Raw genomic sequence first — 22,809 nt, 5'->3', positions numbered from 1 at the left:
TTTGGCATAATGCAAAACTTTCCCGATTAAACTATCAAATAATTCAACTTTAAATAATTCATCGCAAGTTATCATCCCTTTGATTATCTCGGCACGCAACTTCCGGAAATCGACTTCATAATTTAATTCCCAGAAGCGACCGTGAACATCTACCTTCCATTGCCCAAAGCCATTTATATCGGAGAAGGGCGCAACAATTCAAACGGAAGCCAACGAAACTCGCAACAGCCGACTGCGAACGGTAATTATGACCCGTTTACATATGAGCTAGTTCTAGCGGACAATGCCCTATCCGACAATACTAGCGCGATATTAGCGCAATGTAAACGCTTATTAGCGAGGACAATTCCTGTTTACATGATGCTAATATCGTGCTAGTATTGTCGGACAGTGCATTGTCTGCTACAACTAGCTCATATGTAAACGGGCCATTATGGAGAAGTTGAACACATCGCGTGGCTTGGGCGGATCAAGTGCAACAATTGCATTTGCTGCTACCTTCCTGTCAGTCTACGACGAAGTTTAGACACACAATGGAGGTGATTTCCTGTGGCAGGATTCACAGCGCTCGTCGTCTTTCGATTCGCCACCGTGCACGATTGTTACTCGAGAAGCCAACTTTGCAACGGAAATGCCAAAGGTACCGGGAGGTAAAGATAATCAAGGTTCATGAATTACGGAAATGGAAAATAATTGCAGATAATTGCATTTCAATGCACCGGAGCGACTTCGTACGGACTATGGTTCCACCAGTGCAACTGCTCCAGGGTTATTTATAATTTGTTGGAAAGTAATTGTTGGCGCTTTGTGTGCCTTTGCAATGATTTTCAGGAAACAATATTGCAAGCCCCATCCACCGGGCGTTGGTAAGCAGCTTTGTTTGTGTTTATTATTTAATTACTTCCTACCTTTCCGAGCAGATCGATAAAGTTGTCGCTCCAGTTCCGGGGAAAGTGCGGCTGGGTGTTCAGAACGTTTTTCACCTCCACAAGGGGCGTCGACGAGTGGACCACGAACGGGCGTATTCCTGAGCGCATCTCGTAGGCAACAATGCCCAGGGACCACCAGTCAACTGGGTAGCTGTAGCCGGCTGGAAATAGAAAATAAAAGTTAATTTAGAGAAAATTGAAACAAACAAATTCTAGAAAATCAACCAGGAGAACATGAACTCCAAGAGTACGATTTCATTTTCAGATTCTAATTATTTGATTAGAATCAGTTGGAGAATAGTAGAACTGAAAAAAGAAGAACAAAAGAACAGAAGAACAGGTTAAAAGAAGAACAGAAGAACAGAAGAACAGAAGAACAGAAGAACAGAAAAACAGAAGAACAGAAGAAAAAAAAAAACAGAAGAACAGAAGGATAGAAGAACAGAAGGAAATAAGAACAGATGAATAGAAGAACAGAAGAACAGAAGAACACAAAACAGAAGAACAGAAGAACAGAAGAACAGAAGAATAGAAGAACAGAAGAACAGAAGAACAGAAGAACAGGAAAACAGGAGAACAAAAAACAGAAGAACAGAAAATCAGAAGAACAGAAGAACAGAAAATCAGAAGAACAGAAGAACAGAAGAACAGAAGAACAGAAGAACAGAAGAACAGAAGAACAGAAGAACAGAAGAACAGAAGAACAGAAGAAACAGACGAACAGAAATCCAATCCAAATCCAATCCAAATCCAATCCAAATCCAATCCAAATCCAATCCAAAAGCAATCCAAATCCAATCCAAATCAAGTCAGATCCAGATCCAAGGCAGAAAACAGTCAGTCCAGATCCAGTCCAGATCTAGTCCAGATCCAGTCCAGATCCAGTCAATCAGTCCAGGTCAGTCCAGTCAGATCCAGTCCAGTCAGTCCAGTCCAGATCCAGTCAAGGTCAGTCCAGGTCAGTCCAGGTCAGTCCAGGTCAGTCCAGGTCAGTCCAGATCCAGTCCAGATCCAGTCAGTCAAATCCAGTCAGTCAGTCCAGATCCAGTCAGTCCAGTCAGTCCAGATCCAGTCCAGATCCAGTCAGGTCAGTCCAAGTCAGTCAGATCCAGTCCAGGTCAGTCCAGGTCAGTCAGGTCAGTCCAGATCCAGTCCAGATCCAGTCAGGTCCAGTCCAGGTCCAGTCCAGATCGAGTCAGTCAGTCCAGGTCAGTCAGATCGATCCAGATCAGTCCAGATCCAGTCCAGATCAGTCCAGATCCAGTCCAGGTCCAGTCCAGATCGATCCAGTCAGTCCAGGTCGGTCCAGTCAGTCAAGGTCGGTCCAGTCGGTCAAGTCGGTCAGGTCAGTCCAGTCGGTCAGGTCAGTCCAAGTCAGTCCAGATCAGTCCAGATCAAGATTCAGGTCCAAAGGTCAGGTCAGTCGGAGTCAGAATCAGTCCAGATCCAGTCCAAATCCAGTCCAGGTCAGTCCAGATCCAGTCCAGGTCCAGTCCAGGTCAGTCCAGATCCAGTCAGGTCAGTCAAGTCCAGTCAGATCCAGTCCAGGTCAGTCCAGATCCAGTCAAATCCAGTCCAGATCCAGTCGAGTCAGTCAGTCCAGTCAGTCAGTCCAGTCAGTCCAGATCCAGTCCAGATCAGTCCAGATCCAGTCCAGATCCAGTCAGGTTCAGTCAGATCGGTCCAAGTCCAGTCAAGTCAGTCCAGGTCAGTCCAGGATCGGTCAGGTCAGTCCAGATCCAGTCGATCCAGTCAGTCAGTCGGTCCAAGTCAGATCAGTCAGATCCAGTCCGATCAGTCCGATCAGTCCAGTCAGTCAGATCCAGTCCAGATCAGTCCAGATCCAGTCCAGATCCAGTCCAGATCCAGTCCAGGTCAGTCCAGGTCCGATCCAGATCCAGTCCAGGTCCAGTCCAGATCCAGTCCAGATCAGTCCAGGTCAGTCCAGATCCAGTCCAGTCAGATCAGTCCAGATCCAGTCCAGATCAGTCCAGGTCAGTCAGGATCAGTCCAGATCCAGTCAGGTCCAGTCCAAGATCCAGTCCAGATCCAGTCCAGTCCAGTCCAGATCCAGTCAGGTCAGTCCAGATCCAGTCCAGATCCAGTCCAGGTCAGTCCGATCCAGTCAGTCAGTCCAGGTCCAGTCAGGTCAGTCAAATCAGTCAGATCCAGTCCAGGTCAGTCCAGATCCAGTCAGGTCAGTCCAGGTCAGTCCAGATCCAGTCCAGGTCAGTCCAGGTCAGTCCAGATCCAGTCCAGATCAGTCCAAGTCAGTCAGGTCAGTCCAGGTCAGTCCAGATCCAGTCAAGTCAGTCCAAGTCAGTCCAGGTCAGTCCAAGATCCAGTCCAGATCAGTCCAGATCCAGTCCAGATCCAGTCAGTCAGGTCGGTCCAAGGTCAGTCAGTCCAAGTCGATCCAGTCAGGATCCCAGTCCAAGTCGGTCCAGATCCAGTCCAGATCCAGTCCAGATCCAGTCAGGTCAGTCCAGATCCGAGTCCAGATCGGTCAGTCGATCCAGTCCAGATCGGTCAGATCGGTCAGATTGTCGGTCAGTCCAGTCCAAGATCCAGTCCGAGTCAGTCCGATCCAGTCAGGTCAGTCCAGAGTCAGTCAAGATCCGGTCCAGATCCAGTCCAGTCGATCCAAGTCAGTCCAGATCCAGTCCAAGATCCAGTCAGATCCAGTCCAGGTCAGTCCAGGTCAGTCAGATCCAGTCCAGTCAGTCCAGTCAGTCAGTCCAGATCAGTCCAGATCCAGTCCAGATCCAGTCCAGATCCAGTCCAGATCAGTCAGGTCAGTCAGGTCAGTCAGAGTCCAGTCATTCCAGGTCAGTCCAGATCCAGTCAGGTCAGTCCAAGATCCAGTCAGATCCAGTCCAGATCCAGTCCAGTCGGTCAGGTCAGTCAGTCAGATCAGTCCAGATCCAGTCCAGGTCGGTCCAGTCAGTCGGTCAGATCCGGTCCAGGTCGGTCAGGTCAGTCAAATCCAAGTCAGGTCCGTCCAGTCGAGTCCAGATCGGTCAGATCCGTCAGATCGGTCAGGTCAGTCCAGATCCAGTCCAGATCCAGTCCAGGTCAGTCCAGGTCAGATCAGGTCAGTCGGTCAGTCAGGTTCAGTCAGATCCAGTCCAGATCCAGTCAGATCCAGTCAGGTCAGTCCAGATCCAAGTCCAGGTCAGTCAGGTCAGTCCAGGTCAGTCCAGGTCCAGTCCATCCAGTCCAGGTCAGTCCAGATCCAGTCCAGGTCAGTCAGATCCAGTCAGGTCAGTCAGTCCAGGTCGGTCAGGTCAGGTCCAGATCGGTCAGGTCCAGGTCAGTCCAGTCCAGAGTCAGATCGATCCAGTTCCAGTCCAGTCCAGGTCAGTCCAGAGTCAGTCCAGATCCAGTCAAGATCAGGTCAGTCCAGATCCAGTCAGATCCAGTCGGTCCAGATCAGTCAGGTCAGTCAGGTCAGATCCAGTCAGTCCAGGTCAGTCAAGATCCAGTCCAGATCAGTCCAGGTCGGTCAGGTCAGTCCAGTCAGTCCAGTCAGGTCAGGTCAGTCAGGTCCAGGCCAGTCCATCCAGATCCAGTCCAGATCCGGTCCAGTCGAGTCGAATCCAGTCCAGGTCAGTCAGGTCAGTCCAGATCAGTCAGATCCAGTCCAGATCCAGTCCAGGTCAGTCCAGGTCAGTCCAGATCGGTCCAGTCCAGTCAAGATCCGGTCAGATCAGTCCAGATCCAGTCCAGATCCAGTCCAAGTCAGTCAGGTCAGTCCAGATCAGTCCAGATCAGTCCAGGTCAGTCCAGATCCAGTCCAGGTCAGTCAGTCCAGATCCAGATCAGTCCAGTCCAGATCCAGTCCAGATCAGTCAGATCAGTCCAGATCCAGTCAGGTCAGTCCAGATCCAGTCCAGGATCGGTCAAGTCAGTCAAGTCCAGTCCAGGTCAAGTCAGGTCCAGTCCAGTCAGTCCAGATCCAGTCAGGTCCAGTCCAGATCAGTCCAGATCAGTCCAGGTCAGTCAGATCCAGTCCAGATCCAGTCCAGTCCAAAGTCGATCCAGTTTCCAGGTCAGTCCAGATCCAGTCCAGATCCAGTCAGATCCAGTCAGGTCAGTCAGATCAGTCCAGATCCAGTCAGATCCAGGTCAGATCCAGTCAGTCCAGTCCGATCCAGTCAAGATCCAGTCCAGATCCAGTCCAGATCCAGTCCAAGTCAGTCCAGATCCAGTCGATCCAGTCCAAGATCCAGTCCAAGATCCAGTCCAGATCAATCCCAGTCAGTCCAGATCAGTCAGATCAGTCCAGGTCAGTCAGGTCAGTCAGATCCAGTCCAGGTCAGTCCAGATCCAGTCAGTCCAGGTCAGTCCAGATCCGTCAGTCCAGATCCCAAGTCCAGTCAGTCAGATCCAGTCCAGGTCAGTCAGATCCAGTCCAGATCGGTCAGATCAGTCCAGATCCAGTCAAGTCCAGTCCGATCCAGTCCAGGTCCAGTCAGGTCAGTCCAGATCCGGTCCAGAGTCAGTCCAGATCAGTCCAGTCCAGTCCAGATCCAGTCCAGATCAGTCAGTCCAGGTCAGTCCAGATCCAGTCAGATCAGTCCAGATCCAGTCCAGGTCAGTCAGATCCAGTCCAGATCAGTCGATCCAGTCCAGGTCAGTCCAGAGTCCAGTCCAGGTCAGTCCAGATCCAGTCAGATCCAGTCCAGTCAGATCCAGTCCAAGTCAGTCCAGGTCGATCAGATCCAGTCAGGTCAGTCGAGTCAGTCAGGTCAGATCCAGTCAATTCCAAGATCCAGTCCAGGTCAGTCAGTCCAGTCCAGATCCAGTCCAGGTCAGTCAGATCAGTCCAGGTCAGTCCAGGTCAGTCAGGTCCAGTCCAGATCCAGTCAGATCCAGTCAGGTCAGTCCAGGTCAGTCCAGGTCGGTCCAAGATCCAGTCCAGATCCAGTCCAGATCAGTCAGGTCAGTCCAGGTCAGTCCAGATCCAGTCCAGTCCAGATCAGTCCAGATCCAGTCCAGGTCAGTCAGGTCAGTCCAGATCCAGTCCAGATCCAGTCCAGATCCAGTCCAGATCGGTCAGGTCCAGTCCAGTCGATCCAGGTCAGTCCAGATCCAGTCCAAGTCCAGGTCCAGAGTCAGATCCAGGTCAGTCAGATCCAGTCCAAGATCCAGTCCAAGTCCAGTCCAGATCCAGTCAGGTCAGTCCAGATCCAGTCCAGAGGTCAGTCCAAGATCCAGTCAGATCCAGTCCAGATCCAGTCAGATCCAGTCCAGGTCCAGTCCAGTCAGATCCAGGTCAGTCCAGATCCAGTCGGTCAGATCCAAGTCCAGATCAGTCCAGATCGGTCCAGAGTCGGTCAGTCCAGGTCAGTCCAGGTCCAGTCCAGATCAGTCCAGGTCAGTCCAGTCGGTCAGTCAAGTCCAGTCGATCCAGTCAAGATCAGTCCAGATCAGTCAGTCCAGATCCAGTCGATCCAGTCCAGTCAGATCCAGTCCAGATCAGTCCAGATCCAGTCCAAGGTCCAGTCCAGATCCAGTCCAGGTCCAGTCCAGATCCAGTCCAGATCAGTCAGGTCAGTCCAGGTCAGTCAGATCCAGTCAGGTCAGTCCAGGTCAGTCCAGGTCCAGTCAAGATCCAGTCCAGGTCAGTCCAGGTCAGTCCAGATCCAGTCAGGTCAGTCCAGATCCAGTCCAAGTCAGTCAGGTCAGTCCAAGTCAGTCCAAGTCAGTCCAAGTCAGATCCAGTCCAGATCCAGTCAGGTCAGTCAGATCCAGTCCAAAGTCCAGTCAGTCCAGTCCGATCGGTCAAGGTCGGTCCAGTCGGTCCAGGTCAGTCCAGGTCAGTCAGATCCAGTCCAGATCAGTCCAGAGTCGGTCAGGTCGGTCCAGGTCAGTCAGGTCAGTCCAGGATCAGTCCAGATCAGTCAGGTCAGTCAGGTCCAGTCAGGTCGGTCCAGATCCAAGTCCAGGTCCAGTCAGATCCAGTCCAGATCCAGTCCAGATCCAGTCCAGATCCAGTCCAGTCGGTCAGTCAGTCCAGTCCAGTCGGTCCAGTCAGATCCAGTCCAGTCAGGTCCAGTCAAGTCAGTCAGAGTCCAGTCCAAGATCAGTCAAGGCCAAGTCCAAGATCAGTCAAGTCCGGTCCAGGTCAGTCCAGATCCAGTCCAGGTCAAGTCCAGATCCAGTCCAGTCAGTCAGATCCAGTCCAGATCGGTCAGGTCAGTCAGATCCAGTCCAGATCAGTCAAGGTCAGTCAGATCCAGTCAGATCCAGTCCAGATCCAGTCCAGGTCAGTCCAGGTCAGTCCGATCAAAAGTCCAGATCCAGTCAGATCAGTCAATCAGTCCAGATCCAAGTCCAGATCGATCCAGGTCAAAGTCCCAGATCAGTCCAGGTCGATCCAGTCCCAAATCAGATCCAGATCCAGTCAGATCCAGTCCAAGATCCAGTCAGTCCAGTCCGTTCCAGGTCAGTCAGATCCAGATCAGTCGGGTCAGTCCAGTCCAAGATCCAGTCCAGGTCCAAAGTCCAGTCAGATCAGTCCAGGTCAGTCGGTCCATGATCGGTCAGAGTCGAGTCAAGATCCAGTCCAGATCAATCCAGAGTCAGTCAAGTCAGTCCAGGTCAGTCCAAATCCAGTCCAGTCAGTCAGTCAGTCAGATCCAGTCAGATCCAGTCCAGATCGAGTCCAGATCGGTGAGTCAGTCCAGATCCAGTCCAAGTCAGTCCAGATCCAGTCAAGTCGGTCCAATCCAGTCAGTCAAGATCAGTCAGGTCAGTCAGATCCAAGTCCAGTCCAGTCAAGTCAGTCAGGTCGGTCAAGTCCAGTCCAGAATCAGGTCAAATCAGTCAAATCGATCAAGTCGATCAGTCAGTCAGTCCAGGTCAGTCCAGATCAGTCAAATCAGTCCAGATCCAGTCAGGTCGATCCAGATCAGTCCAGGTCAGTCAAATCAGTCAGGTCAGTCCAGGTCAGTCCAGGTCAATCCAGTCAGATCCAGTCCAGATCGAGTCCAAATCCAGTCCGAGTCAGTCCAGATCGGTCCAGATCCAGTCAAGTCCAAAGTCAGTCCAGATCCAGTCCAGATCGTCAGTCCAGTCAGTCCAGATCCAGTCAAGATCAGTCGGTCCAGTCGGTCAGATCCAGTCAGGTCCAGGTCAGTCCAAGATCCAGTCCAGGTCAGTCAAGATCCAGTCCAGGTCAGTCCAGATCAGTCAAATCCAGTCAAGATCAGTCAAGTCCAGTCCAGAGTCAAAGTCCAGATCCAGTCCAGTCCAGTCAATCCAGTCAGAGTCAGTCAAATCCAGTCAGGTCAGTCCAGATCCAGTCAGATCCAGTCCAGATCCAGTCCAGATCAGTCAGATCCAGTCAAGTCAGTCAAGTCAGTCCAGGTCGGTCCAGATCAGTCAGGTCAGTCAGATCAGTCAGTCGGTCAGGTCGGTCAGATCAGTCCAGGTCAGTCCAGAGTCAGTCCAGGTCCAAATCCAGTCAGGTCGAGTCCAGTCAGTCAGTCAGATCGGTCAGGTCAGTCAGGTCAAATCCAGATCCAAGTCGTCAGTCCAGATCGGTCAGGTCAGTCAAATCAGTCAGATCCAGTCAAATCCAGTCAAATCAGTCAGATCCAGTCCAGTCAGTCAGTCCAGTCAGATCCGATCCAGATCCAGTCCAGGTCAGTCAGGTCAGTCCAGGTCAGTCCAGATCCAGTCAAGTCAGTCAAGTCAGTCCAGGTCGTTCCAAGTCAGTCCAGGTCGATCCAGATCCAGTCCAAGATCCAGATCCAGTCGGTCAAGTCAAGTCCAGGTCGAGTCCAGATCCAGTCAGGTCATCAGGTCCAGATCCAGTCAAGGTCAGTCCAGATCCAGTCCAGTCCAGGTCAGTCCAGATCAGTCCAAGTCAGTCCAGGTCAGTCCAAGTCAGTCAGGTCAGTCCAGATCAGTCAGTCCAGTCAGTCAGATCCAGTCCAGATCAGTCCAGATCCAGTCAGATCCAGTCAGATCCAGTCCAGATCAGTCCAGATCAGTCCAAGTCAGTCAGTCAGTCCAGATCAGTCCAGATCAGTCCAGGTCAGTCCAGATCCAGTCCAAGTCGAGTCCAGTCAGTCAGATCCAGTCAGATCCAGTCCAGATCCAGTCAGATCCAGTCAGTCAGGTCAGATCCAGTCAGTCAGAATCGGTCCAGGATCGGTCCAGGTCAGTCAAGATCCAGTCCCAAGTCAGTCAAGGTCAGTCCAGATCCAGTCCAGGTCAGTCAGGTCCAGTCCAGATCCAGTCCAGGTCAGTCCAGATCGGTCCAGATCCAGTCAAGTCCAGTCAAGATCCGTTCAGGTCAGTCCAGTCCAGTCAGTCCAGTCCAGATCCAGTCCAGTCAGTCAAGTCAGTCCAGTCAGGTCGGTCAGATCAAGTCAGATCCAGTCCAGTCAAGGTCAGTCCAGATCCAGTCCAATCAGTCCAAGTCCAGTCCAAGTCAGTCCAAGTCCAGTCAGGTCAGTCCAGATCCAGTCCAGATCCGGTCCAGATCCAGTCAGGTCAGTCCAGATCCAGTCCAGATCCAGTCCAGGTCCAGTCCAGATCCAGTCAGGTCAGTCCAGATCCAGTCCAGATCCAGTCAGATCAGTCCAGATCCAGTCCAGGTCAGTCCAGATCAGTCCGTCAGTCCAGATCGAGTCAGGTCAGATCCAGTCAGATCGTCAATTCAGTCAGGTCAGTCGATCAGTCCAGATCAGTCAGTCCAGATCCAGTCCAGGTCGGTCCAGTCAGTCCAGATCAGTCCAGATCCAGTCAGATCCAGATCCAGTCAGGTCGGTTTCAGGATCCAGTCAGGAGTCAGTCCAGTCAGATCGGTCCAGGTCAGTCCATCGGTCCAAGTCCAGTCAGTCCAAGTCAGTCCAGATCCAGTCCAGGAGTCAGTCAGGTCGGTCAGATCCAGTCAGTCAGTCAGATCCAGTCAAGTCCAGTCCAAGTCAGTCCAGGTCAAGTCAAGTCCAGTCAGTCAGGTCAATTAGATCCAGAGTCAGATCCCAGTCAGATCAGTCAGATCCAGGCCAGATCCGTCAGTCCAGTCCAGTCCAGAGTCGAGTCCAAGTCCAAGGTCAGGTCGGTCAGGATCCAGTCCAGTCGATCCAGTCAGTCCCGGTCAGTCAGTCAGTCAAGTCAGAGTCAGTCAGATCAGTCCAGATCCAGTCCAGATCAGTCCAAGTCCAGTCATCCAGTCCAGGTCAGTCCGATCCAGTCCAGGTCAGTCCAGGATCAGTCGAAGTCAAGTCCAGATCCAGTCAGATCCAGTCCAGTCCAGTCCAGGTCGAGTCAGTCAGGTCAATCCAGTCGATCCAGGCAGTCAGAGTCAGTCCAGGTCAGTCCAGATCCAGTCCAGATCCAGTCAGTCCAGTCAGTCAGTCCAGATCAGTCCAATCAGTCCAGTCCAGGTCAGTCCCAGTCAGTCAGGTCAGGCAGGTCAGTCCAGATCCAGATCGTCCAGATCCAGTCAGATCCAGTCCAGATCCAGTCAGATCGAGTCAGATCAGTCAGGATCCAGTCCAAGTCAGTCCAGATCAGTCCAGGTCTAGTCAAGATCCAGTCCAGGTCCAGTCCAGGAGTCGTCAGTCCAGATCCAGTCAGATCCAGTCAGATCCAGATCCAGTCCAGGTCAGTCAGATCCAGTCAGATCCAGTCAAGGTCAGTCCAGATCAGTCAGGTCAGTCCAGATCCAGTCCAGATCCAGTCAGATCCAGTCAATCAGTCCAGATCCAGTCAGAGTCAGTCAGATCGGTCAAGATCGGTCCAGGTCAGTCAGATCGGTCCAGGTCAGTCCAGGTCCAGTCCAGATCCAGTCAGGTCAGTCCAGATCCAGTCAGATCAGTCCAGAGGTCAGTCAAGTCAGGTCGGTCAGGTCAGTCCAGGTCAGTCAAGATCCAGTCCAGGATCCGAGTCAGGTCAGGCCAGGTCAGTTCAAGATCCAGTCCAAGGTCGGTCAGATCCAGTCCAGGTCGGTCAGATCCAGTCCAGTCAAGATCCAGTCCAGATCCAGTCCAGATCCAGTCAGGTCAGTCCAGATCATTGAGTCAGTCCAGTCAGTCAAGGTCAGTCAGGTCCAGATCCAGTCCAAGTCCAGATCAGTCAGTCCAGTCAGTCAGGTCCAGATCCAGGTCAGTCAATCCAGTCCAAGTCAGATCCAGTCCAGGTCAGTCAGTCGGTCAGATCCAGTCCAGGTCCAGTCCAGGTCAGTCAGATCCAGTCCAAGGTCAGTCCAGTCAAGTCCAGGTCAGGTCAGATCCAGTCAGATCCAGTCCAGATCCAGTCAGGTCAGTCCAGATCCAGATCGGTTCAGATCCAGTCAGTCAGTCCAGATCCAGTCAGATCGTCCAAGTCCAGTCAGATCAGTCCAGTCAGTCCAGAGTCAGTCAATCAGTCCAGTCAGTCCAGTCAAGTCCAGTCAGTCCAGGTCAGTCCAGATCCAGTCCAGGTCAGTCCAGGTCAGTCAGATCCAGTCCAAGGTCAGTCCAGATCCAGTCAAGGTCAGTCCAGATCGAGTCCAAGATCCAGTCCAGTCAGTCAAGATCCAGTCCAGGTCAGTCAGGATCAGTCCAGATCCGTTTCAGGTCCAGTCCAAGGTCCAGTCCAGATCAAGATCCAAGTCAGGTCGGTCCAGATCCGGTCCAGGTCAGTCCAGCAGGTCCAGATCCAGTCCAAGATCCAGTCCAGTCAGTCCAGATCCAGTCCAGATCCAGTCCAAGTCCAGTCCAGGTCAGTCCAAGGTCAGTCCAGATCCAGTCCAGGTCAGTCAAGTCAGTCCAGTCCAGTCAAGTCAGGTCAGTCAGATCAGTCCAGGTCAATCCTCAGGTCAGTCCAGGTCAGTCAGATCCAGTCCAGATCCAGTCAGATCCAGTCCAGGTCAGTCCAGATCCAGTCCAGGTCAGTCCAGGTCGGTCAGGTCAGTCAGATCAGTCCAGGTCAGGTCCAGGTCAGTCCAGATCCAGTCCAGTCCAGTCCAGGTCAGTCCAGGTCAGTCCAGATCCAGTCAGGTCAGTCCAGGTCCAGTCCAGGATCCAGTCCAGGTCAGTCCAGGTCAGTCAGGTCAGTCAGATCCAGGTCCAGATCCAGTCCAAGATCAGTCCAGATCGGTCAGGTCCAGTCAGTCAGGTCAGATCCAGTCCAGTCGGTCCAGGTCAGATCCAGTCAGGTCAGTCCAGGTCCAGTCCAAGTCAGTCCAGTCAGATCGGTCCAGGTCAGTCCAGGTCAGTCCAGATCAGTCAGGTCCAGTCCAGGTCCAGGTCCAGTCAGGTCAGTCAGATCCAGTCCAGTCCAGTCCAGGTCAGTCCAGGTCAGTCCAGTCAGTCCAGATCCAGTCCAGGTCCAGTCCAGGATCAGTCCAGGTCGTCAGATCCAGTCAGGTCAGTCCAGGTCCAGTCCAGATCGGTCAGGTCAAGATCGTTTCCAAGTCCGGTCCAGGTCAGTCCAGGATCCAGTCCAGATCCAGTCCAGATCCAGTCCAGATCCAGTCCAGTCAGTCAGGTCAGTCCAGATCCAGTCAGGTCAGTCCAGATCCAGTCCAGGTCAGTCCAGATCCAGGCCAGGTCAGTCCAGATCCAGTCCAAGTCGGTCCAGGTCCAGTCAGGTCCAGTCCAGATCCAGTCCAGATCAGTCCAGGTCAGTCCAGGTCAGTCAGGATCCAGTCCAGGTCAGTCCAGATCCGGTCCAGGTCAGTCCAGGTCGGTCAGATCCAGTCCAGGTCAGATCCAGTCCAGTCAGATCCAGTCCAGTCAGTCCAGATCCAGTCCAAGTCAGGTCAGATCAGTCCAGTCAGTCAGATCCAGATCCAGGTCGGTTTCCAGATCGTTCCAGGTCGTTTCCAAGTCAGTCAGGTCAGGTCGGGTCAGATCCAGTCAGTCCAGGTCAGTCAGGTCAGTCAGGTCAGTCAGATCCAGTCCAGATCCAGTCCAGATCAGTCCAGTCAGTCCAGTCCAGTCAGGTCAGTCCAGGTCAGTCCAGATCCAGTCCAGATCCAGTCCAGATCCAGTCCAGATCCAGTCAGATCCAGTCCAGATCCAGTCCAAGTCCAGTCCAGGTCAGTCCAGATCCAGTCCAGGTCAGTCAGGTCAGTCAAGATCCAGTCAGGTCAGTCCAGGTCAGGTCAGGTCCAGTCCAGATCAGTCCAAGTCCAGTCCAGGTCAGTCCAAGTCAGTCAAGATCCAGTCCAGATCAGTCAGAGTCAGTCCAGTCAGTCAGATCCAGTCCAGTCGATCCAGGTCAGGTCAGATCAGGTCCAGTCAGTCAGTCAGTCCGTCAGATCCAGTCCAGATCCGTCCAAGTCCAGTCCAGGTCCAGTCCAGGTCAGTCCAAGATCCAGTCAGGTCAAGTCAAGTCCAGTCCAGATCGGTCAGATCAATCCAGGTCAGTCAGGTCAGGCCAGATCAGTCAGGTTCCAGTCAGGTCAGTCCAGATCCAGTCAGATCAGTCCAGATCCAGTCAGGTCAGTCCAGGTCGGTCCAGATCCGGTGGAGTCAGTCCAGTCAGGTCAGATCCAGATCGGTCCAGATCCAGTCCAGGTCAGTCCAGATCGGTCCAGATCCAGTCCAGGTCCAGTCAGGTCAGTCCAGGTCGGTCCAGTCGAGTCCAGTCCCAGATCCAGTCAGGTCAGATCCAGGTCCAGTCCAGGTCCGGTCAGATCCAGTCCAGATCCAGTCCAGATCAGTCCAGATCCAGTCCAGATCAGTCCAGATCGATCCAGTCAGTCCAGGTCAGTCCAGGTCGGTCAGTCAGTCCAAGGTCAGTCCAGGTCAGTCAGATCCAGTCCAGATCCAGTCCAGGTCAGTCCAGGTCCAGATCCAGTCCAGATCAGTCCAAGGTCGATCCAAGATCAGTCAGTCCAGTCCAAGTCAGTCAGATCAGTCCAGATCAGTCCAGGTCAGTCCAGGATCCAGTCCAGGTCAGTCCAGGTCAGTCCAGGTCAGTCCAAGATCCAGTCCAGATCCAGTCAGATCCAGTCCAGGTCAGTCCAGATCCAGTCCAAGATCAGTCCAGGTCAGATCAAGTCCAGTCCAATCCAGTCAAGTCCAGTCCAGGTCAGGTCAAGGTCAGTCCAAGGTCCAGTCAAGTCCAGTCAGGTCCAGTCCAGTCCAGTCAGGTCGGTCCAGGTCAGTCAGGTCAAGTCCAGGTCCGATCAGATCCAGTCCAAAGGTCAGTCAGTCAGTCCAGTCAGGTCAGTCCAGTCGTCAGGTCAGTCCAGTCAATCCAGGTCGAGTCAGGTCGGTCAGTCCAGTCAGATCAGTCCAGGTCAGTCCAGGTCAGTCCAAGATCCAGTCCAGGTCAGTCCAGAGTCAGTCCAGGTCCAGTCCCAGGTCGGTCAGGTCGATCAGGTCAAGTCCAGTCAGGTAGATCCGTTCCAGGTCAGTCCAGGTCCAGTCAGGTCAGTCCAGGTCAATCCAGGTCGGTCAGTCCAAGTCCAGTCCAGGTCCAGTCCAGGTCAGTCCAGGTCAGTCCAGATCAGTCCAGATCGTCAGTCCAGTCAGTCAGTCCAGGTCAGTCCAGTCAGTCCAGGTCCAGTCAGGTCAGTCGATCCAGATCGATCGGTCAGGTCAGTCCAGGTCAGTCAAGATCCAGTCAGATTCCAGTCCAGATCCAGTCCAGTCCAGTCAGGTCCAGATCCAGTCAGTCAGTCAGTCAGATCCAGTCCAGGTCAGAGTCCAGGTCAGTCGATCCAGTCCAGATCCAGTCCAGTCAGTCCAGGTCGGTCCAGATCCAGTCAGGTCAGTCCAGTCAGTCCAGATCCAGGTCAGGTCCAGTCAGTCCAGGTCCAGTCCAGATCGGTCCAGGTCAGTCCAGTCAGTCAAAGTCAGTCCGGTCAGTCCAGTCAAGTCAGTCAGAGTCCAGTCAGATCCAGTCAAGGTCAGTCCAGGTCCAGTCAGATCAGTCCAGGTCGGTCAGGTCGATCAAGTCCAGGTCAGTCAGGTCAGTCCAGATCAGTCAGATCCAGTCCAGATCCAGTCAGGTCAGTCCGATCCGAGTCAGTTCAAAAGGTCATTTCCAAGGTCAGTCAGTCCAGTCCAGATCAGTCCAGGTCAGTCAGATCGGTCCAGTCCAGTCCAGATCCAGTCAGGTCAGTCCAGATCCAGTCAAGATCAGTCCAGGTCAGTCCAGGTCAGAGTCCAGGTCAGTCCAGATCCAAGTCAAGGTCAGTCCAGGTCAGTCCAGGTCCAGTCCAGATCCGATCAATCCGGTCAAGGTCCAGTCCGATCAAAGTCAGTCCGTCAGTCCAGTCAGGTCCAGTCAAAGGTCGGTCAGGTCAGTCCAGGTCAGTCCAAATCCAGTCCAGGTCAAGTCAGATTCCGGTCCAGGTCAGTCCAGTCAATCCAAAGGTCGGTCCAGATCCAGATCAAATCCCAGTTCCAGTCGGTTCAGTCCGGTCCAGTCAGTCCAAGTCCAGTCCAGTCAGTCCAGGTCCAGTCAAATCGGTCCAGGTCCAGTCCATCGATCAGTCGGTCCAGGTCAGTCCAGGTCAGTCCAGGTCAGTCCAAATCCAATCCGTCCAATCCAAATCAGTCCAGGTACAGTCCAGGTCAGTTCAGGTCATTCCAATCCAATCAAAATCCATTCCATTCGGTATCCAACTCGCTTTCGTTCAACAACGTTTAAATCTTCTTTATAAAGTTTATAAAGTCAGCCTATAACAAAGAACTAGAACGAAGTCTAAAGCATAATCCAACTTTCGACGAACCATATCAAACATCGTACCAAACTGTTTGATTTAGTTCTCCAATAACCCACTCTATAATTTTCCGGAATTCCCTTCCAAACTTCCAATAAAAGCGGCATATAGCTAGTTGCATTGTGCTTCTTTGAAGGGTCAACAATTCCACAGAAACCAAAGTTTTCCTCGTGGCTTCCACCGATGTTCAATAAGGATGCTTGTACCTTTCACCCACTCGACTTAATACCACCGTTTCGTTCCCATCGGTAAAAAGCTTCAACCTTTTGGCCGCTCCCGTGTGTCCTGTTTCCGTGAACAACAACCAAAAACAAAGAGCACTCGTCATATTTCCCAAACAAGTGAAGAACAAAGGGAAAAAGTTGTCCGTTAAAGGGACGACTACGACGACGATGGGTTCGGGCCACTCTGCCTCACCCATGCATGCCGGAAAACCACTTCGCAACAAATCCATTTGGCCTCATTTCCTAATGCACTTCAAAGCCAGCGCCCGCCGGTGGGATTTAATTCACTTTACGAGGCTGCGTCTGGTGCTGGCGCGCTTGGAATACTCGCAGCGAGAAAAATGGAAAAACACACTGGAGCAGATTTCCCGGAGGATAGTTTTTCCCGCGGTTTTGGTATTTATGTGAACCTGGATGGATTTTGATTTGCCCCGGTATGGGTTGGTGTGGGAAACATGACTGGCGGAAATTCCAGCGCGTAAGAGAAGTTCCGTCCCACAGCAGAAGAGATGAATTACGTTTTTTTTAGTCGGTGGTCAATGTTGCAACAACTGCTTCTTCATTTGCATTTTCACCTGTGAAAATAAACTTTCCCATCCAAAGGGTCGGGCTGGCTGTCCGAATGAAAAATGCACTTTTTACCTGCACCGCCCACATTCGTCCATACTTCGACGACAAACACCAGGTTCCATATTTATCGTTCCAGGACGTGTTGTGTGTGCTGGTTGACGTTGCATTTTTTCCGGACTCTTGACCGGTTTTCAATATTGGGTTCGGTGCTAGCTGGCTGAGCCATGTGCCTTAGTGAGCCAGCTCGAAGGAGCATAACGAGGGGATTCCAAATAGGATTAGTTAGCATAACAGCTTTGGACAACAATAATATCAACGGCCAGGACGGATGAAAAATGGATCCATGTTGAGCGTGCGGCAATATATCAGCGTGCATACGGACGCAGTTTGGGGGACGATGCATTTGCATTAGGATTCGGAGAGGTGAATGGGAGATGGCAGCTCCGAGTACCGCCGGAAAAGTGATTACGGTGTGTGGAACAGATGTCGGCTTTGTTGGCGGGGGTTGAATTTTTTATTTTTTTTATGCAGATTGAATTCAATCTTTAGTTTAAAGTGTCAAATTATTTTATAAATATTTTGAAGTATGTTTTGACAGTTTTGATTGGTTGAGTGGAAGTGGCAGTAGTAGAGTCGGTAGAAAGCGAATGGGCTATCTCCAGATGAACGGCACGCGTAGTGAGGCAAGTAAACAATGCTATCCAAGATGAATACACCACTAGGTGTTCCAATCTGCCAAATTCATGATTCAGCCATCTTGGATTTTAGTATAGGAGAGCCAGCCGGTTTGTTTATGTTGTGCACCGAAAATGAATTTTTCACCCCCGCCTTCTTCTCGTCCATAAATTGAGCACATTGAAACACCTAGCTGTGTATTCATCTTGATGCTATCCATCTCTTCACCGTGCTCCTGTTTACCCGAACTGCGATCGGTCCGAAGTAGTCGAGGCCCACGTGAGAAAATGGACGCTCGTACGGTTTTAGTCTCGCCGCAGGAAGTGGAGCCATTCGGGGAACTTCTGAAACCGCCATTTTCACTTTGCACTCATGACAAGATTTTACCGCCTTGCGCACCTGAACACGGAGGGAAGCGTTGTCTCACTTCATTCACTACCGTCTCCCCGTTTGCGTGTAGCCATCTCCGATGATACCATTGTAGTAGCAGTCGGGTCACTAAGTGTTCCTTCGGAAGGATGATCGCAAATCTGGTTTCATGTGACACGAACGTCGCAGCGGAGATTCTCGATTCCGACCGAAGCACTCCGTCGTCGTTTATGTACGGCGTTAAATTTCGGATCTTACTCGTACGCTCCAAGATTGCTGAACTCGGCATCATCTGCTGATTTCGCTCCTTGTGTAAGACGGCTACTTCGTCGGAATATTGCTCGCTTTGCACCAAGCGGAATATAACCAGCTCCGCTAGCACCAGCTCTTGCTATGTCAACGGTCCAGCCGTCGTCGACTGCTTATTCACCTTTTTTCGAAGATTTTGGGAAAATCGGAGAGCAAATGCCACAGAACGTAGTAAACGTGTCCAATTGGAGAAGCGCGCCCAGTCGATCACCAAATCCACAGTCGTCTCCGTATGCACGAGACATGGCCGCAACTCTTCCATCGTCGTCTGTTTTGACGGCTCCACTTCATTGGGCCATTTCTCTTCCGGCAAACACAAGAAAGCTGGTCCTCTAAACCATAAGTCACTAGGAGATAGGCGGGTTTTCCCCTGGTTTTCCTTAGTCGGCACCCATCGCCATTGCCCAACGTCCCACTTAGACAGTTTTTCACCCACGCGACATGCGACGAACTGTCGATAGTTCCTATGATCTGCATTTATCCATGCCAGCACAGTCTCGGAGTCACTCCATAAAACAGCTTTGTCGGTTTTTAGCGAATGCCCGTTCCGAATGGATTTCAGGAACCGTACTCCAAACGTTGCAGCCACCAGTTCGAGTCGTGGGATCGATACTGTATTCAGAGGCGCTACTTTTGATTTCCCTCCAACTAACGCAAGCTCCACTCCACCTGGAAACTCCACCCGGAAATACGCTACGCATGCGTACGCTTCTTCACTGGCATCGACGAAAATGTACAATTTGGAATTTGACAGCCAGTTTCGCAAGTGGAATCCCCCGAGGGAGTGAACATGCCTAAATTCCAATGCTATCTTCACTGCTTCCTCGATCGTGTCCACGCTGTCGAGATAATCATCCATGTAGTGTTTCCGTACTATGGTATCAGCCGCTTTCGGATACTTCAACGAATGCTCTTTGGCGTTTCGGTTCTTAACAAACTGTGCCGAACAGGGTGAACATGCTGCTCCGAACGTCGCGACATCCATATAAGGTACACGTCCGGCGATTTAGTTGAATCTTCTCTCCATAGTAAACGTTGAGAGTGGCGATCTTCCGGCCGAATCTGAATTTGATGGAACATTTCCTTCAGATTGGCGCAAATAGCGATTCGTTTTTCTAGAAATCCGAAGAGGACATCCAATAGCGTGTTCAGTAGGTCCGGTACTTTTAAGAGCATCGTGTTTAGCGAGATGCCGTCTACTTTAGACGCCGCGTCGCAAGATATTCGAATTTTCGAAGGTTTTTTAGGATTAATAGCGATTCCTAGCGGTAGATACCACGTCCGCTTCGGATCTGCTTCCTCGAGCTCCCTCGGGGTCGCTTTATGGATGTAACGCTTTGCCTGATATTCGGACCACTGCTGCAGAACACTCTCGCCAACCACTGGGTCTCTACTAATACGCCGAACATTTCAGCCGTTGAACCGCCATTGCGTAACTGTCCGGGAACTCAAAACATTCGTACTTCCATAACAGTCCGGTCTCGAACCGTTGCCCTACTCGTTTCGTAGTATTTTCCAGTATCTGCCGCACTTCCTCCGACTCCGGATATGTCACAATGTCGACACCCAGGCTTTCTACCGCAAAGTACTGCTTCAATAGATCCTGCAGCGTCTTCTTGTCATCCCGGCATTCACAAATATGGAAGCTGTGCACGTGAGTAACACCTCCGATTTGGGATCCGTGGACGGTCCACCCGAGTCGCGATTTAGCTGCGATAGGTTCTCCTGGCTGGCCTTCCCGAACCTTCAGCATCGCTGTAACATGCGCGTTGTCGTTTCCGATGAGGATTCGAGGCAGAGCGTTCTGTATCCTTTAATCAGCAATCCCTGTGCTAACTCCGAGTAACGCAGTGATTGTCGTGGCAGATCCAGCTTGCGTACCGTCCGCACGTCTCTCAAGAGAAATCAAGCTTCGCCGCCTTCGCCTGATATTTCTAATGCAACTTGCTGTGAATTCGCTTCGATTCGTTTTACGTTGGCAGTCCACTACAGACACAGCGGCAGCGTTTCACCAGTCACTCCCAGCTCCTTCGCGATCTCCTCGTCCACCAAGGTCTTTGCCGATCCGTCGTCCAGAAACGCGTAGGCTGTCACAGACCGATCATTGCCGTGCATCTCCACCGGAATAATACGAAACAGTGCCGCTTTCCCAACAAAGTGGTGGTTGGGAATCGCGCTAGACTGGCCTGGTTTCGATTCCATTTTCTCTTGCCGAAGCTGACATCCATCGATCTCGCACTCCTGCCGAGTTCTGCACGGACGCTTGCCATGAAAACCCAAGCAGATACCACACCATCTCAGAAGTTCCGTGGGTTTCCAACGCTCGTCCAACATTTTCCTCGCAAACACGGTACAGTTTCTCACTCGATGATTAGGGTCCTTATAGATTACGCACAGGGGGCACTGTGATTCCGTCTTGTCTTTGCAGATGACATCTTCTTCCCGCGGCACTTTAGTTGCCTCTTCAGTGGAACGCGCGCCACAAAAATTCATATCTTTGTTACCGCGTTGCTGCAACTGTTGTGGATGCTTCGGTTCGCAGTGTAGAGTTACGTCCGTCGCTGCTCTCACCAAAGTTGCCATGTATTGCGAGAATGACAGTATATTCACGACCGTACACCGTTGTTTATACAGTGACCAGTCTAGCTTCATGCCTGCTAGGTCCACTAACTCGAACAGCAGCATCGGGTTATCGAGGTGGGCTTGGTGCCCTCCTGCCACTAGGTGATCGCTGAGGCTTTGCACCGCCATCCCATATCCAATCAAAGTCTCCAATCCTGCTTCGATCCTGCTTCGGAGCCGGAGTTCCACGTACTTTCTGCAGCAGCGTATATATTAGTACCTCTGGTCTACCGTAAAGAGTCTCTAGTGTAGCAATAACACTGGGCCCCGAAGACGGGAGCAGTAATCGACTGCCCACCGCCTCAAGAGCATTTTCTTTCAAGCACCTTTGCAACCTAGCCAGATTCTCCGCGTCTGAGTACCCACACGCGTCGGTAGAGTTGATAAACGAGCTGATGAAAAGCTCAGTCAGTCAGCAGATCCTTGGATATTACCTGCCTGGCTGCGATTTGTTGCGGACTTGGACCTCAGCCATTCGGCCTGGATCCCATTTTTGGATCCAGCATTGGTTGCCTTGTTATGGTTGACACCCTCTCCCCATGGTATCGCTCCGACTGAAGAACCGCCGGCGGCAGTTCTTGATGACCAGGGTAGAAATATTTCACAGTCAATGCAGTGAAAAACATGGATCTCAGTATAATCTGCAGTCGCCTTCATCGCCGCCGTGGTGAGTGCGACTGGGTACAGCCGAAAAATCATTTCTAACACTGACCGTTCAATTTCGCATTCAGCCACTCACAAGTCGCTCTGACAAGCTGCTATGTTCGCGCCTTACCGTATGACTGTGAGTGGCCCATTTAAACGCGTGGTGATTTTTTTTAATTTGCTGGGTGAATGTGTACATTTTGCTGTGGTAAATTTCATCTTCGCGGCGCAGTGGGTGATGTGAGTTCTGTTGTTTACTTTTCTGCCTCTCCGGGAATGTGAGGTTGATTTCAAAGCAGGAAGAAAATAAAAACATGATATAAAAAACATCACCTTCATCCAGTGCTGCCGAACATTTACAACCCTGTTGATGACTAAAGCCTGTCCACGTTAAATTTCGGACACTGAGACAATGTCCAATTGATTTGTAGACATTTCATCACTTTGACAAGAATGAAAATATGCTCGAAGAATCACATAAAGCGGAGAGATTCAGCTGTAATGTAAATTAATCTTCTCAGTGGTTTGTGAAAACTTCAAAAAATAGCATTGGATAATGAGTGTCCGAAATTTAACGTGGACAGGCTTTACTAGGCAATGGCTCGAACCGCTTTGACAAAAGTCCTTCCCTAACGGGCGGATTTGCAGCCACTCTGTTAGAAGTAACACCACGATTTACACTATCAAGTCAACTGATAATTTGACTGGAGATAGGCAAGGAGTTCGTAATGTCATTGTTATTGAGATTATTCAGAGAACTATCAAGAATGGGAGGTGGAGAAACGAATTCAAGAGAGTATCTTTTGTTCCCGCTCAAAATAGGTGAGGAAGACACAGGGGGAGCAACGGGCAATATTGACTTTCTAATTGCGCCTGTATGTTTAACGACCTCTGATGTTCTCCCTATCATACCTCCTAGCGGAACTGCCCTAGCACTATCTTCAAGATTAATATCCTGTCCAAAATGACTCCAGTCGGCTGCAAATCGCCGCCCTGACTTTCTTCTATTCTGGACGTCGTCGTGGTTTCAATCGGAATGCCGGTATCCGTTTTGTTCGAGTGTTGCTTTCCTGCGAGAGTTGCGCTCCGAGAGCTCGCTCCGTGTATCGCTTCTATCGTCCGACACCATCTCTTCCCGCAATTGAAACGACTTCTCAGGTATTTCTTCTTCCAACTGCAGCTTCTCGTTCTCTAATTCCAAACGCTTCAGAGCTAGAGCTGTCTGTGCCTCCAGCTTGTCTAACTGTAGTAGTGCTCTCTTCGCTCGAGCACTGGAACATGGTCCTGCCGGATGAACTAACCGATTTATACGACTTGCTGTCGGGATTTTCCACGACCGTAGGAATGACCAGCGAAGGCTGCTGGCAATTCGGACAAGTGAATGTTCTGTCCGGCTCCGCAATGCTGTCGTTGACACCAACGCACTCAAAATGCCACCACGTTTTGCAGCCGCCGCAGCTAACCATCCTTTCCGTGTCCTTTTCCGTACATAATTGGCAGTGAGATTCACTGCAGTGTTGGCAGAGACATATGTTCTATCCGCGTTTCTCTTATTCAGGCCTCTAGTTCATACACTATATAACCACCGCGGTGACCGGGTTGTCAAAAATCCATCCCGTTACACCGCCTAGATGGGTTCGGCATTATCCACCGTAACACAAACCATAAATCGACAAATTTGGGATAGACAACACTTTGGTTATCAATCGAATAACGTGTTACACTCTTCGGATGGTAACTTGGACGCTTCGACTTCGCCTGCGATGGTAATCATGGTAATCGA

At 51.3% G+C, this 22,809-nt stretch overlaps 1 protein-coding gene across 1 annotated transcript in view; it reads right to left on the bottom strand.

Annotated features, from left to right (window-relative positions):
* The window catches only part of LOC134203638 (serine/threonine-protein kinase 32B-like), a 44,885-nt gene that overhangs the window by 15,062 nt on the left and 7,014 nt on the right, over nucleotides 1-22,809 (bottom strand). Inside the window, exon 2 of the mRNA XM_062678521.1 lies at nucleotides 909-1,090. Coding sequence (XP_062534505.1) covers nucleotides 909-1,090 — 182 coding nt within the window. The remainder of the gene's footprint in view (nucleotides 1-908; nucleotides 1,091-22,809) is intronic.

This window comes from Armigeres subalbatus, unplaced genomic scaffold (genome assembly GCF_024139115.2).
Source record: "Armigeres subalbatus isolate Guangzhou_Male unplaced genomic scaffold, GZ_Asu_2 Contig2026, whole genome shotgun sequence".
NCBI classification, from domain to species: Eukaryota; Metazoa; Arthropoda; class Insecta; order Diptera; family Culicidae; genus Armigeres; species Armigeres subalbatus.
This window is presented reverse-complemented; position numbering and strand designations above follow the sequence as displayed.